General features: G+C 42.8%; 1 protein-coding gene across 3 annotated transcripts in view; it reads right to left on the reverse strand.

Moving 5' to 3' along the window:
- LOC147900245 (D-xylose-proton symporter-like 3, chloroplastic) overlaps positions 1 to 14,833 on the reverse strand; it is a 93,500-nt gene extending 78,667 nt beyond the window's left edge. For all 3 annotated transcript variants that reach the window (XR_015541299.1, XM_087376841.1, XM_087376842.1), the window contains exons 1-6: positions 14,761 to 14,833; positions 14,130 to 14,227; positions 13,804 to 13,882; positions 13,566 to 13,625; positions 13,374 to 13,440; positions 13,108 to 13,232 (exon numbers count right to left, since the gene is read on the reverse strand). Coding sequence is in view for 2 of the 3 variants with exons in the window: in XM_087376841.1 (XP_087232967.1) it covers positions 13,108 to 13,232; positions 13,374 to 13,440; positions 13,566 to 13,625; positions 13,804 to 13,882; positions 14,130 to 14,227; positions 14,761 to 14,796 (465 nt within the window). In the remaining variant the exon portion in view is untranslated. The remainder of the gene's footprint in view (positions 1 to 13,107; positions 13,233 to 13,373; positions 13,441 to 13,565; positions 13,626 to 13,803; positions 13,883 to 14,129; positions 14,228 to 14,760) is intronic.
- Positions 14,834 to 16,135: the final 1,302 nt, after the last annotated feature.

Here is a 16,135-nt window from a genome sequence, read left to right on the forward strand (position 1 = left end):
GTGAGATGCATTAGTGAGGCGGTTTTATCACAAACCTTAGAAAGCATGAAAGCTTCTATATTTTTCAGCCTCATGATGGATGAGTCGACAGATATTGGTCATATACAACATCTGATTGTCTACGCCTCATTCATGGAGGATTGTGACCCTGCTACAGTCTTTCTAGGCATCTTGGAAATACAAGGTGGGACTTTAAGCCATTTGTATGATTCTTGCAAGTTCTTCTTCTCACAACTATAGCTTGATGTTAGCAACATAGTTTGCTTAGGTACAGACGGTGCTTCATCCATGATAGGACATGTTGATGGGTTGGCTGCTTGCATGAAGCGTGCTAGTCCTTATATGACTTCAATACACTGTATTGCTCATAGGACCAGTCTATGCTTATCTGATGCAGTTAAGAGTTCTAGAACTGCCCAAGAAATTGATCAGATTGTGAATGAGATAGCAGGGATCTTTTCCAAAAGTGCCTTAAAAATTGCAGCTTTGAAGTCTCTAGAGGCTGAGTTTGGGTGCGTGGAACTCAAGATGAGTCGAATTCATAAAATCAGATGGCTGAGTAGATCATCAGCTATTCACAAAGTTTGTGAATCTTTTGAGCCTTTACTCATATTTCTGAAATCATATAATCCCACTCTATTTGCCAAGGTGAGCAACTTTGAATTCACTTACAAGATTCACTCTATGGCAGATATACTTGAAAGGTTGGCTATATTGAGCAAAACATTTCAATACACCTTTGTTGATATTTCAGTAGTTAGTGGCATTATACAAGCTGAAATGCGCTTAATTCGTGAACAATTTATTGTGGACCCTGATGTGGATATGAATGCAGCTCAATGTGATAGTATGGGTTATCCCATCATTCCAGATTATGGACCTATTGTGGAACAACTTGCTGCCCTTAGAGCATCTCTACATGGCAATACATACAGATCACTTTTACTTCAAAGAAATCTTGATGGTTTGGATATGGAGAAAGCCATTGAATTTCAAAGGGAGTTTTCTAACTTGGTAATTTAAAACCTATTTGAGAGGTTTCTAGATAATGATCTTGTTGAATGCTTTAAGGCATTATCACCTTGTACCTTTCCAAAGGGAAAGCAATTGAAGAATTATGGGTTTCCTGAAATTGAGACATTAGTATCTTATTATGGTGAGCCCAAGGTTCTTCAAAGTGGAGAGGAAATTGGTCCACTCATTGATAAGATGCAAATCAAACGGGAGTATCAATATTTCAAGACACAAGCTCCATTTGAATGGGAAGGAAGAAGTTTGAGGGATACATGGGTTGCTATTGGTAGAAATCCAACCACAGCTTCCAAGTATCCCATGCTACTTTGTTTAGCACATATCTCTATGCTACAATGTGCTAGTACATCAATATGTGAAAGAGGTTTCAGCATACAAAATATAATCAAGGACAAGCTTCGAAATTCTTTGAAATAAAGGAGAATGGATGCGCTTATGCATGTGTATATCGAAGGACCACCTCTTGAAGATTATGATTTTGGTGCTGCCATTGATTTATGAAAAAGAGGTATAAAAACTAGCAGGCATATCTATGGCGAATGCACAATGTATGCCTTTCATTTGTTTGTCATGTATAAGTAATTTTAGTATGATTGTATATGTAATTTAATGACTTTGGTTGATTTCTTTTTTTGATGCAGGGTTAGCTGGATTCAAAGAGGTTGAAGGTATTTTTATAAGTTTCAATCGTTAGGTAGATTTTGTATGTTGAAATCAATATTTATGTCTCTTAGTCGTCTCTTTCAAGTAAGAGATAGTATGATCGTTTCTCCATGGTTTTAATTGTAGATTTTTTGTTGGGAGGTAGTTTTAGTGTATTTTTTTTGCGGCATTATCTATGGGAGATACTATTTTGAGACCAACATTTTAAAGAGAATCCATCTATGGTAAGGTTTCTCTTTTAGATTAGTGTGTGAATCTAATTTAATACTTTAATAAAGTTTTTTCATGATACAAATTGCATTATATGGGATTTTTTGTGATTTGCAGGTTTGGGCTTATTCAAGGATCACCCAAAAGATCACTTATATATTTTTATTTACTCATTTGAGACCAATATTTTATTTAGTTAAATTTTATATTTTATGTTCTTTAAGGCTTTGTGGAAGTAAATGCCGTTTTAAAAAGCCTTCATATGAGTGAATACCTTTAAATTGCCAGTTGGAAAGTATTTACCCCTTTATGTCCCGATTGAATTTTTAAAATACCAGCTACTCTAGAATGCTATGCTTATTTTGTCTGGTTGAAAAAAATATCTTGTGTGAGCACTGTGTAGAACGGCATACCAATAACAAGATTTTGATTCTCCATTCTGACAGCAGAGGAGAATACTGTTCCAATGCCTTTGTGGCTTATTGTCCAGCAAAGGGCATGTAGACAAAAGAGCAAAGATGATACGTATAGTATGCAGTGATATGCTCTGATACTACATTAAGAGAAAATGGACGTGAAAGTGAACAGATGCGAGTCAGGGAAGTAAAGATATGTTAAACACTCAAGAGAAAACAATGACTCACTGTAAGCACACTCTGATGCTACTGTTGTAGCTTATATATCAGCACAGCCGGAAGGGCGTGCCACAAAATCCTCCACCTACATACCTACACCCATCATTTCATCTACCTATCATCTACTTAGCTGCTGCTAGTGACAAATGCTAACACTCCCACCCAGCAGACAACTCATGTGAGTTGTTTTATTACAAAAATTCCTCATTACAATGGTTCACTCATATGAGTTGGGCTGCTGTAATATCACCCAATGGTAGAACTCCCACCTAGTGGGCAGTTCATCATCGTGCACATAAGATGATGGCACTCTTTTGCGAGAGGTTTGGTGAATATGTCCGCAAGCATTTGTTCAGTGGGACGGTACTTCAATTGAAGATGTCCAAATTGTAGGAGATCTCGAATGAAATGGTACCGGACGTCTATGTACTTGGTGCGTTTGTGAAATGTTTCACTTCCTGAGAGACACATGGCACCTTGACTGTCCGTATACAACAATGTTGGAGAGGAAGGTGTGGATGGGATCTCGGAGATGAAACGCTTAATCCATACCGATTCTCGAGCTGCATGACTCAAGGCAACGTACTCAGCTTCGGTCGAGGAGAGGTATATGCATTCTTGCTTATGTGATGACCAACTGATGGGAGCACCGGCAAGAAGGAATAGGCGAGAAGGAATATGTATCTTGATGTGGACTGTCGGGAATGGGGATCACTAGCCCAATCAGCGTTGGAGTAACCATAAAAGGTTGGACCCTCATTACTATATGTGAGTGTGGTGTAGACAGTGCCTCGGAGATATCGGAGGAGCCGTTTGAGGGCTACGATATGCAATCCATGAGGAGCAACAGCAAATCGAGTGAGGTATGATACAGTGAAAGCAAGATCAGGACGAGTTGTAAGCATGGCGTACATGAGGGCTCCCAATATCTCTCTGTATGGAAATTTGAGATGGGCTCATATTTGTCTGGAATGATAGGCAGAGCAGTCATCAGGGTACTCACATGTTTGCAATCAAGGAACCCCCATTGTTCAAGGATTGTAGAGAGATAGCGGGTTTGGGAGAGACGAACAAAGCATTGGTTGGAAACCACTCAATTTGCATACCCAAAAAATGAGAGGCAACTCCAAGGTCTATCATACTAAAAGACTGTTGCAACATTTCTTTGGTGTGGATGATGAGTTCATGAGAATCGAAAATGATTAACAGATCATCCATGTAGATAGCAATGATGCAGATGTTGCTTTGTCGTTGGAATTGATAGATGCTTGAATCACTATCAAAACATGAAAATCCTTGATCAAGAAAGAATCGATCAAGCTTCATATACCACGCCCGTGATGATTGCTTGAGGCCGTATAGAGCTTTATGAAGTTTGCAGACCAATTCTTCTTGCCCATGAACTTTGAAATACTTGGGTTGCTCTAGGTAGATATCTTCTTCAATGTTGCCGTGGAGAAAGGCTGTGTTAACGTCCATGTGGTGGATATGCCAATGGTAGATAGCAGATAGTGTGAGCAAAATGCGGACTGATGATATGCAGGTCACAGGGGCAAAGGTTTCAAAGAAATCGGCGCCCTCTCTTTGGGTGAAACCTTTGGTGACGAGATGCGCTTTGTGTCTGGCAATAGAACCATCAGGGTGGTGCTTGATCTTGAAGATCCACTTGGTCCATATTGGAGCTCGATCGAATGTTATGGGAACAAGGGTCCAGGTTCCATTTGCATGAATGGAGTCCATTTCTTCTTGCATGGCTTGGATCCACTTGGCAGAATGTCGACAACGAAGTGTAGCATTGAGGGAAGGAGGTTCGAATTCTTCCATGAGGAGACTCGAATCAGAGATGGAATGTGGAACAATGTAATCGGCATACCTGGCAGGAAGATGGTGTTGCCTTCAAGGTCGCTCTGGCGTTTCATTTTTATTGGCGTGACCAGCATTATCATCATTTTCCCTAGGAATTAGAAGTGGGAGAGCCATTTCCGGTGGGATTTCATTATTGTCATCAGGAGCTCTTGGAGGAGTCGTTGGAGCAGTTGTGATTGGTTCACTGTGAAGATCAACCGGATCATTGTCCTGGGGAGCAGAAGACTCATCTTCGTCGATGGATTGTCCTCCAGGGTGGTCTTCAAGAAAACGAACGTCCCTACTGCGGATGATCTTGCGAGTGTTGGGGTAGTACACACGATATCCCTTGGATGAGTGATCGAGTCCCATGAAGAGACATGTGCAAGATTTGGGATCCAATTTTGATCGGTTGGCATCAAGAATATGTACCAAAACTTTGCAACCAAAGGTACGAAAGTGAGAAATATCTGGGTTATTGCCAATCCACTGTTCTTCACGTGTTTGCATGGCGTATGCCTTGGTAGGCAAGCAATTGATGATGTCCACAGCAAGTACTATGGCCTCACCCCAAAAAGGAGGGGGCAGCTTTGCTTGAAATAGCATTCACCTTGTCATCTCGGCCATTGTTCGATTCATTCGTTTGGCAATACAATTCTCCTGCGGGGTATGGGGATGTGTGATCTGATGGTGAATACCACGAGTTTCAAAAAACTCTTTGAACCGATTCGAACAGTATTCTCCTTCCCCATCTGACCGAAACTTGAGTATTCGCAGACCCGTCTGTGTCTCTACTAGAGCTTTGAAAAGTTGGAATTTTTAGAGAATCTCTCCCTTGTATTGCAGTAAATGGACAAACACTTTGTGGGAGTAATCATCGATGAAGGTTAGAAAATACCGTGCTCCCCGGAGTGTGATCTTTGTCATGTCGTAGATGTCTGAATGAATCAATTCTGGCTCGTTTCAAAGTGTCACCAAATAAAAATCGGGATTGTTTTCCTTGATGACAAACTTTGCACACAAAATTGGTGTTGAAGGAGCAGCGCTCCATGCCACAGACTATTTGGTGTCGTTGGATCTCGGCAAGCCGTTGCATGTGGACATGGCCTAGACGCTGATGCCAGAGAATGCCGACGCCTTGAGCCGTTGCGAATGGTGCATTGACCTTGGGAGAAGGTCGTAACATATGCGCGATCATCTAGGCAACTGATAGAAAGTAAGTTTCTTTTTAAGCCAGTAACATACATTACCTCCTGGAGCCGGATGTACCTTCCTCGTGGGGCAGATATGATGATGCTGCCAATACCCAGTCCACTTTGGGTACTGGTAACTGGAGTCACCCATACAGACCGTGCGAGGCTGAGTGAATGCCTCGTTACGGTCAACCATCAAATGTCGCATGGGTTTGCTGGCGCCTGAATCTATGAACCACTTGGTGGATGATCCATTGTCAGTCTAGAGTGCATCGTCCACATTGAGTACATCTTCTTTTCGGATCACTGTTAGTGCGCCTTTCCTGACAGTCACGAGCAGTGCTCGACAAAAATGTTTTTCTAAGCCTTGAAAATTAAAGGTACCAAATGTTTTTCTGAGCCTTGAAAATTAAAGGTACCATGAAGATCGAACTAGGGTAAAATTATAAAAGTCCATAAAAATTTATAGTGTTACTGGGATTTATAACTAAAATATGTAAATCCTGGTCCTTAAAATTAAAGGCAACCATCAACTCCAACCGAGATTTTTCAATTTCAACAAGGGAATTTTATATGCTCAACCGGGTTTGGTGAGCACTGGTCACAAGCATAGTGTCCCAAAACTCCAGAGTTAAAGCATTTCACTGTGGACGGATCCCGCTGTTTTTGTGATCCTCCGACATTGAATCGCTTGTATGCTTTGCTCCCACCCAAAAAGTAGGCGGAATCAGGCTGATGTTTGTATTTGCTCTTTCTGAGTTCTTCCTCCAAGATGCGTGTACTCACATCGTCAAACTTCATTTCCTCCAAGTTGTTGCCGAGGGTGACGATTAGAGTTTCATAGTCTTGTGGTAGACTATTCAGGAGCGTCGAAATCTGGTCTTCGTCATCCATTGATGCCTCGACCGTTGCCAATTCGTCGATTAGCGATCGGACCTTTTCGATGTGCTTTAATGCTCCATCTTCCGTTTTCATCTGCAGACTTGTTAGTTGCATTTTCAACTGCCGTCGGGTCATGGGAGACCTACTCTCATAAAGTCCGACCAGTTTCTCCCAAGCTTCTGAAGAATTCTTGCAGGATCGGATCTGCCGTGTTGGGCCATCCTCCAGGGCCCAACATAAGGTCGACATCGCCTTGTTTTCTTTTTCCAGGAGAGTCTCTTCCTCCTTGCTGTATTGGATCTTTGCCTCCGCGTCATTTTCCTCGCCTATTGTTGCCCGACAGGAAGCTTCGTCTTGCCAGATACAATCTCCTATAGGCCATATTCGCGGAGGTGCATTTACAAAGCGCCACTTCCACATTTGGAAGTCGTTGCCATCAAAGGGTTTCACACTTTTCCTCTCTATGATGGTGGTGGTGGTGCTCATGAGCGTAGTGGGGGGAACGTGGGGAGCGGGAACATTGGCGTCTACGTTTGCCATGGGACATATGTAAGCTAAACAGAGAAAAGGATATGTGGAGGAATGAAAGAAAGGGCACAAGGTCAAGATTTGACTTGCTCTGATACGATGTAGACAAAAGAGCAAAGATGATACGTATAGTATGCACGGATATGCTCTGATACTACGTTGAGAGAAAATGGATGTGAAAGTGAACAGATGCAAAGCAGGGAAGTAAAGATATGTTGTGAAGACTCAAGAGAAAACAATGACTCACTCACTGTAAGCACACTCTGATGCTACTGTTGTAGCTTATTTATGAGCACAGCCGGAAGGGCGTGCCACAAAATTCTCCACCTACGTACCTACACCCGCCATTTCATATACCCGTCATCTACTTAGCTGCTAGTGACAAATGCTGACAGGGCATCGTACGCTAACTCACGCACGTCCACACCAACCCCTCAGGAAAACGATTTGGCTGAACGCGAACCGTGGTATGATTCGCTGCATCCTCTTCGATAATAACTACAATTGTTTACCTACAAGAGCTTACCCAGAGCAGACATTGGAAGAACGGTGGTCAGGTAAAAAGCCCGACGTATCAAGATTCAAAGTTTTTGGATGTAATGCCTTTGTGCACGTTCCGAATTGTGATCGTTCCAAATTGGAACCGAAATCTCGTGTCTGTATCCTTGTGGGTCTTCAAGCTAGTTCCAAAGGATATCGCCTGTATTGTCCTACTTCCCACAAGATCATCCGCAGTCGTGATGTTCATTTTCTTGAAGATCCTCATTTCGGCAATCCCTCTGTCTCGCACGATGAAGCTCCAACTGATGTTCCTTCCGATTTTATTTCACAGACTTCTCCCACTTTGGATCCCTCATCTGCCCCGCCATTGTTGCCGACCCCTTCCACTCACTTAGTGCCTCCTCCATTGCTCCCTTCACAGGATCTTCAGTCACCTCCCATTCCATCCTCAGATATCATCTTCGCCCCGCCACCTCCCAGACGTCCTTCCCCTCGTCTAGTTCGAGAGAAACGGCTTCCCTTCAAGTATTAGGATTTTCTTCTTCCCTTCAGAATGCCTGAGACTGGCCTTTCGGTTGAGGATTTCGAGACTCCAATGCTTCGGTCTGCCCTCACATGTCCCGATGCTCATCATGCCATGCGCAATGAGATGGCTTCCACTCACGACAATCACACATGGGAGTTGACCGAGTTGCCCCCAGGTCGAATCGCTATTCCCACAAAATGGGTCTTCAAAATCAAACATAATGAAGACGGTTCTGTTGCCAGGTATAAGGCTCGTTTAGTGGCCAAAGGTTTCAACCAACGAGCAAATATCGACTATTTTGACACATTTGCTCCAGTTGCTCGTATTACATCTGTTCGGCTTCTTCTTCCACTTTTAATACTTAAGTGATGGAGAGTCTACCACATGGACGCGACGACGACATTCTTTCACGGGGACATTGAAGAGGATCTCTACATTCAACAACTTGAGTATTTCATTGCTCCTAGTAACAACTCGTGTGCAAACTTCGCAAAGCTTTTTATGGTCTCGAACAACTCGTGTGCAAACTTCGCAAAGCTATTTATGGTCTCAAACAATCCTCCCGTGCCTGGTACAAAAAGCTTGATCAATTCTTCACTCAACAGTATGGTTTTCGCCCTTTACAAGCTGATCCTGGCATTTATTATCTAACTGATGCCCAAATCTCTTGCATAGTCGCTGTTTATGTTGATGATCTACTCCTTCTCTCTCTCAGCAATAATCTCATCCTTGAAATAAAAACTGCTCTCCAGCAGCACTTCCATTTGAAAGATCTAGGCATCGTATCCCATTTTCTTGGTATGCGTATTCATTGGGCTCCTGACCTCTCCAGTGTCCGTCTTTCTCAACATCACTATGTATCCTCCTTAATTCGACAATGGGTCTTCAATACTCAAATCCTGTCTCTACCCCCATGCAATTCTTACCTCCTCTTGATCCCTCATCTCCTTCTTCTGGGTTTCCTTATCGAGAAATCCTTGGTAGCCTCATGTACGCCATGTTGACTACACGTCCCGATCTTGCCTTTACTGTGTCCTATCTTAGTCCTTTTTCTTCTTCTGCTCATTCACAGCACGTTGCTGCCCTTAAACGTATCCTTCGTTACCTACGTGGTACCCTCTCTGCTTTCATTTCTTATTATGTCGATTCTTCATCTCTCCTCCAAGGGTATGTCGATGCTGACTGGGCCGGAGATCCCCATACCCGATGCTCCACCATTGGTTATGTTTTCCTACTGGCTGGCGGCCCGATCAGCTGGTCTTCTCGACGCCAGGAATGTGTGGCCCTCTCCAGCACTGAAGCCGAATACATTGCTCTCAGCTCTACAGCACGAGAAGCCATCTGGCTTAACCGTTTTCTTCATGAAGTTCATCAAGGTTCACCAGCTCCACTTTGTATCTTAAGTGATAATCAAGGAGCACTTTGTCTCTCACTTTGTCTCTCAGGAAATGGCACCTTTCATAAAAGAACCAAGCATATACAAGTCCGTCATCATTTCATCCGCAATGCTCTCACTGATGGAGAAATTCAGGTTGCCTATTGTCCCATGCAAGATATGCTCGCCGACATTTTCACCAAACCATTGGCTATTGATCGCCATTGTCTTCTTTGTCGAATTTTTGGATGTCTGCTGGGTGGGAGCGGATCAGCGGAACAGCAGACATTAAGAGGACCAGATGCATAAAGTCCTTGGGTAGGAGTCGAGTCGGTTGAGTCGATAAAAACGTTCAAATTGAACGTTCAGGTAGGAGACAATAAAACAACAGATTATCTGATGGGTAGGAGTGATGTAAAAAGGTGATATCATATGTGGTGTCATCATATAATCCGTTGATTTAGGATGGTAGATTTGTTAGGTTGACAGGTTAGTTTGGCGACCTGGCGCATTAGACTCCAGGAATAATGAGAGTGCGCCACTCGCCACGGATTTGAAGGGCGAGTCCTATCTCTCCCGTTGTATATATATCCATGGTTATGAATAAAGTTTGTCTGCTCGATGCAGCTCAACTCATGTGGACGAGAACGAAAGCAAGGGGGCTGATGAAGGGAGGGCGAGATCAGAATGAGGTGAGGAGGATGCTGGAAGTGTAGGGCGAAAGAATCATTGATTGTCGAGAAGTGGGACGTCTTTCACGTCTCAATAGGTTAGTTTTTGAATCAAGGGATACCGAGAAAGATATCTTCAAGTCAGTTCTGCCTTGAGGTGCTCAGGCTTTTGAGTTGGCTGCAAATTTGTTATGGTGTGACTGTATCTCGTTAACACCATCCAATATGGCCTCGAGATGATGGAGCCTTTCGAAGCGGGGAACCAAAGGCTCTCATGAGCTTCGCTTTCTTGGTATCATGGAAGGACTCAATCTCCATACTGCAACGCTGTGAGCACTGAGAAACTTCCACAGTGGGTCTACATTGTTTAGAGATGCAATGAGTCCATTGGAAGGCTTTCACCAATCCCAAAGGCATCCATTGCTTATTCACAGCCATGGCAAGCGGAGCAAAAAAGCAATCTAGCCCTGTATCGGATAGTTCGTTGGAAGATGATCTAGAGAAGATGATTCAACAGGACTAGTTTCCTCAACACGGAGTATTCGTGAGAACCATAAACGCAACTAAGGTGAAAGTTATGTGCACAGGCCTGCTCAAAGGCGCTTATTGTACATTTGCCGTTGATGCGACGACTGATAGCATTTTGAATGCAAGCGCTTGCAAAGGGCTCACATACTAGGATGAGAGAACCTCGGAGCCTGAGGTTTTGTTGCTTCCACTTCGAGGAGATCCACAGCGTGCAAATACTACAGCCTCCTGGCAATCTCTTACTTACCGAAAAGCCAATGTCACCATGAAAAAATCCTTTGTAGAACCTGTTTCAGCAACCAGCCATTCCTCCTTGAGAACTTGAGGGAGTGAATATGAGACTGCACTCGAAGAATCGGGCAAAAATGAAGAAGAGGTAAGGTTAGGCATATTTCTCAAGAGAGAACTTTGCAATCTTGTATTCTTGGTCATGTTGATACTAGCAAGACAAAGTTGCTAGATGGCATTCGCAAGACAAACATACAGGAATGTGAGACGGGCTATATAATAACCTAGCAAATTTCTAAGGGATAATAATTAAAAGAAAATAAAGGATTTGAAGAGAGCTCCTCTTTAAATGCAAAATCAATTACGTAATATATATGCAAATCCAAAGAGGTGTCTACTGTAGACCATGATGCAACAATAAAGGAGTGGGACAAACTTGACGATGGAAAGGCTTTCGCTAGGAGTGACGAGTACTGAACCTGTGCTTTGCACCGGTAAAGATACATGACCATCCTCAACCACTCACCATCTGAAGGTGGATCTTCCCTCAATCAGCCCCGTAGAAAGCATTTGCTTCAGGGAGTTACTAAAATCCTATTGTTTGATCAATTTCTGATGTATTTATCTCATAACTGGCTATGGTTTAAGAGTAATGCAAGTGGTTGCAAGAGATTTAATTTGTGTTCATCATCTTACCCTGAGAGTCTTTGGGTTTAGATCGAAATCGCCACCCATGTCTCCACTTTCGTATGGAGCACTTTGTGCAAAGGCACTAATATGATCGCTCCACTTAGTTCCATCTGTAAATGCGACTCTATTCTTCCATAGATTATACAGTATAAAAGTTTCGAGTAATCCAACAATGGTAGTCTCTGAATTAAATGCCGCAAGATAGGCCTACTTCTCCCCTAGATATTGAATGATTTCGTGTTGGCTTGTTTAATAAATGCTACATTTAGGAATCCAATTTGCTTCCTTTATCTGGATCCAATAGAGCACTTGGTTGTTTGCTTTGCTGGAATCAAGGAAACTAATCAACCAAAAAGTAATTGAGAAATGGCCAAGGCCAAAACAAATGCATGTTTCAAATACTCAAAGCTCCTTTTGGCACATGCATTGATCAGTTTTCAAATTGCTATAATCAATTCACCTTGCGCACTTGGATTAGCTTTTGAAATTTTGGCTAAGTCATAACCCATGGCTCGGAAACCTTCTATCTCCTCCTTTCATTCCATTGACCTTCCATCTCCTCCTTTCTCCTAAAGCTAAACTTCTGTCTCCTCCATCCATTGACCTTCCATCTCCTCCTTCCTCCCAAAGTTGCCTCTTGTCTTTCCACCTCCTTCCCACTCAAAGCCTACCTCCTCTTCAAGCCTCCATCCAAGAGCTCCTTCTTTATGACATGTAGAAGGCTCTTCTCTTCCAAGATACCACTTGTCCTCAAATTTCTCCCCTTGTGTCAACGTCCTCTTTTGTGTTGCGGTGCCTTAAGGGGCCTATCTAGTATTCGAACTCACGCACACTATTCACACACACCCACAGCCAAGCTAGAACCTCATTGGCGTGATAAACAGCCTTGCTATTTGGGTGTTTGCAATTAGTTTCCGTTCTTTATGGAGGATAGAAACTTGGTAGAAACAAACACAAAAATCCAAATTCCAATGATGTTTAAGGTGGTGATAGGTGAACTAGTCATGAGTTTTTTATTTTGTGTGCCGCAGCAACTCGAGGTTCCAACTAGTTCTTTTAAACAGTGCTTAAATTTGCTGCACAGATTGAGCTTCATTAGACTTTTGGGCTTCATATGACGCCCAATAATTTCAACAGCGCAGCATTCGTGAAGCTCAAGCCTATCTCCAGGACTTCAACATATAATATACATACATATAGTTACTAGTTAGAATTTGTCTACTATACTACTAATATGTATCCCACCCCTACTCTCGAATCTGGAGGGCCTGGCATCAGTCTCGCAGTCCGTGCATCAACTTAAAGGGATTTGTACTCAGTGTCATCTTCATTTTGAAGCTTGAATTTTTTTCAAAGACTTCACGGAATTTTTTATGAAGCCTAGAGGTGTGCAGCAAATTTAAGCACTGCTTTCAAATATGAGGACTCGTGTGAACACTCATAGCTGGTTTTAACGTTCTTCACATGAAGCTTTCACCTAATACTTTCAACTTCAATTGAACTTAATTCATTACTAATATGCCAGCTTAAAGCTCAAGAACATGAAAGCGTTGACGTGCTACAGAAGAAGATGTAGAAAGAAGACGAGATAGATACTCACCATACCAATGCCGAGGCCATAAACCAGTCTTCCTACTACTAAAACAGCAAAGTCAGGGGCCAGGGCTTCAACCAAAGCTCCTGCGACGTATAGGAGTGAAGCGACAATCAGCTGTCTTCGCCGTCCTTCACACAACATGTGGGCACGGGCACTCGTCAATTTCCATTGCAGGAAAACATGGTTCGGAGAGATGTTACACTACGCCTTCTTCTTCTTCTTTTGAGAAAATGTGTCATAGAGAAGTGATAGAGCAAAGCTTAACTTACCGAGAAAATTTTCAACACTGAAAGCCAAGGCTGATCCGACCAGCGCACCATATAGTGAGCCACTTTCCTGCATGTCCGACAGCAAATCACATCCGTCCAATGCTCAATCAGAACCTTAAATCCACAAAAACTTGTCCCGTAAGCTTGACTCCTCTTTGAATCGGGGACAGAGGTGCTCGTCGAATAGCTCACCACAAGTCCTATCTCTACAGATGACAAATTGTACCAATCCGTTCCGCTTAAAGTGGAGGACTGCAATCAACATAAAAGGACAGACGAGTTAAAATTTCCGCCCACGTTTCCTATGCTGCTGATAACTCCGTCGTGACTGTAGCGCCCAAAAGTTGGGACGATACACAGCTGAGTCTTTGAATGACCATATGAAATTAGATAATGGAAATGCTGTTATTGCAAGACAAGAGCTGCATACCTCAATAGACAAGGTAGCAACGGAGGTAGAACCGATATCATAACCGTAAAGAAAACCCCCTAGAGCCGGGAAGAAGAATCTGTACAAATTATGACAAGAGAGCTGAGAGTTGAATTGAAGCAAGCAAACGCAGCAGAGTCTAGCAGTGAAGCTCACGGTCAAGTTCCATGAATTTGAGACGCTGAACCAGACTTGAACGGCAATAAAGCTGACGGAGTGACAGGAACGTCATCCGTGCAACAGAGAGTAATTAATACAGCAGTGCTTACGGTGATGATGACAATAGTCCTGCGTGCTAAAAGTATGAACTAAAACAGGTTACGTACGGGAGCACGAGGTTGAGCGGCCTGTATGGCATTCCATCCTTGGATTCAAGTAGCGGCTGAACCAGATCGCTCGGTTGCGAGTCCCCATTTTCGTAATCCTGAAGCACAGAAACTCGCGGTATTCAGCGACGATGAGTGTATCAGGCTGGGCTCTTGAAACCTCCTCATACTTTTTCGATGTCAAAAATTTGGGAGCCCAAGGGTGTGATAGAAGTGGGCACGGCGCGCGCAAGGGAACAGAAAGAAGCAAAAAAACTCGAAAATTCTTATTCAATCTCGTGATTTACACATGTACAGGGCAAGGCAAGCACGGTCGGTTTCTAGAGCGAGTTGGTCGTTCTACGAGAATGCGAAGTTGAACGAACGAAGGTCTTCAGCTACGAGCTGAATGCGATGTGGAATTAACGAAGAAGGGGAAAGTCTTCAGCTACGAGAGTTTTGCGTCGCTGGGAGGGACAGCAAGGATGAGGAATGGAACCAGAAGTGATCGTAGGAGGTGCAAGGAGGTAAAACGACGACGTAGTGGGAAGCAGGGAAGTAACGTTATATGTATACTGAGCGACGAGGATATTAACGAGGGAATTAGGCAATGAAAGAAGGAGGGAGGAGAAGCGAGAGGAGGAGTAAGAACCTGTTTGGAGAGGAGGGGGGGCGGCGACGCCGCCATAGCTGATGAGCTTGAGCGTACCAAGTGAACGAAGAAGAGTCTAGCGGGATGAGAAAAATAAAAATGAGAGCGTGCACGCTCCACGCCACCACCCCATTTAACTCATTGTACGCTCAAAAAAGCATGAAAATCGTTTTTTGGCCTGGTAGCCTTCTTAACGCCTCATCACAAGACAAGACATGGGAGTACGATTGTATTTCCCTTAGATATTGTATGAAGAAGCGTTTTGTGGGAGATTGTATTTCCCATACGTAGAAGCGTTTTTGTTTTGGGGGAATTCGATGGGAAATTCATCCTAGTATGTGGTAGGTTGCAATTTAACACACGAGTGCTTTCGGTCAAGAGATTTGGTCTTCACTGAAAAAAACAATTTTTTTGTACAAATCATAGAAATTCCGGACCGAGATGATGGTCCTCTTCCAATGCACAAAGTGGATCTCTTGCAACCTCTTGCATTACTCTTAAGCCACATCCAGTTATGAGACCATTTACATAAGAAACGGATCGAACGATGGGAGCGTGACTTAAAATATGACTAAATTGCCTAAAATTTTAGAGACTTACCAAAATTAAGAAAATAGGGGGTTTAAAAAGAGCGTACGCCCTATGTAGCACATAGCCTCGGAAGCTCTCACCCAATTTCTCCATTAGTTTACTTCCCATATACCTATTCTAAAGGACCTAAAGTAGATAATCGAAAAGGTATTTATTTTTCAATCAACACTATATGGGGTTTATTAAGAGTGTACCCCCAATGTAGCGCATAGCCTCCAAGCTCTCACCTAATTTCTCCATTAGTTTTTCATCTATACTTCCCATATACCTATTCTAAAGTACCTAAAGATAGATAATCGAAAAGGCCTTTATTTTTCAATCAAGAAATTCAGTTGATGTTTTATGTAAAGAGGTGGATATAGACGAATTATGCTAAGATCAAAGAGATAGCTTCAAATTTTCATGCAATCTATACTTCCCATCTACCTATACCAAAGGCCCTTAATCTTAAAAGATTATTCCATAGAGATAACTTAACCTAAGGAGAAACTTTCCATCCACCTATTTTAAAGCCCCTTATTCCCAAAAAATCATTTAATAGATATAACTTTGAAACTTATTTGAAAAGGCCTTTCTTTTTCAATGAAGAAATTCATTTGATGTCCCAAACAAGTCAAGCTCAAAGGATAGCTTCAAAATTTTATGCAAAGAGGGGAATTGGCCACAAGACATCCTTTATCCGCACATAGGGGTTTTAAACTTCTTAGCGTCATAAATTTGAGGGAAGGGGTGGCCTCCCTCATAAATAAAGGGACATCCTCAGTCTCCTAGTTTACCCACATCC

Source organism: Dipteris shenzhenensis, chromosome 7 (genome assembly GCF_047967505.1).
Source record: "Dipteris shenzhenensis isolate YYH24624 ecotype China chromosome 7, Dip_SZ_1.0, whole genome shotgun sequence".
Lineage (NCBI taxonomy): Eukaryota > Viridiplantae > Streptophyta > Polypodiopsida > Gleicheniales > Dipteridaceae > Dipteris > Dipteris shenzhenensis.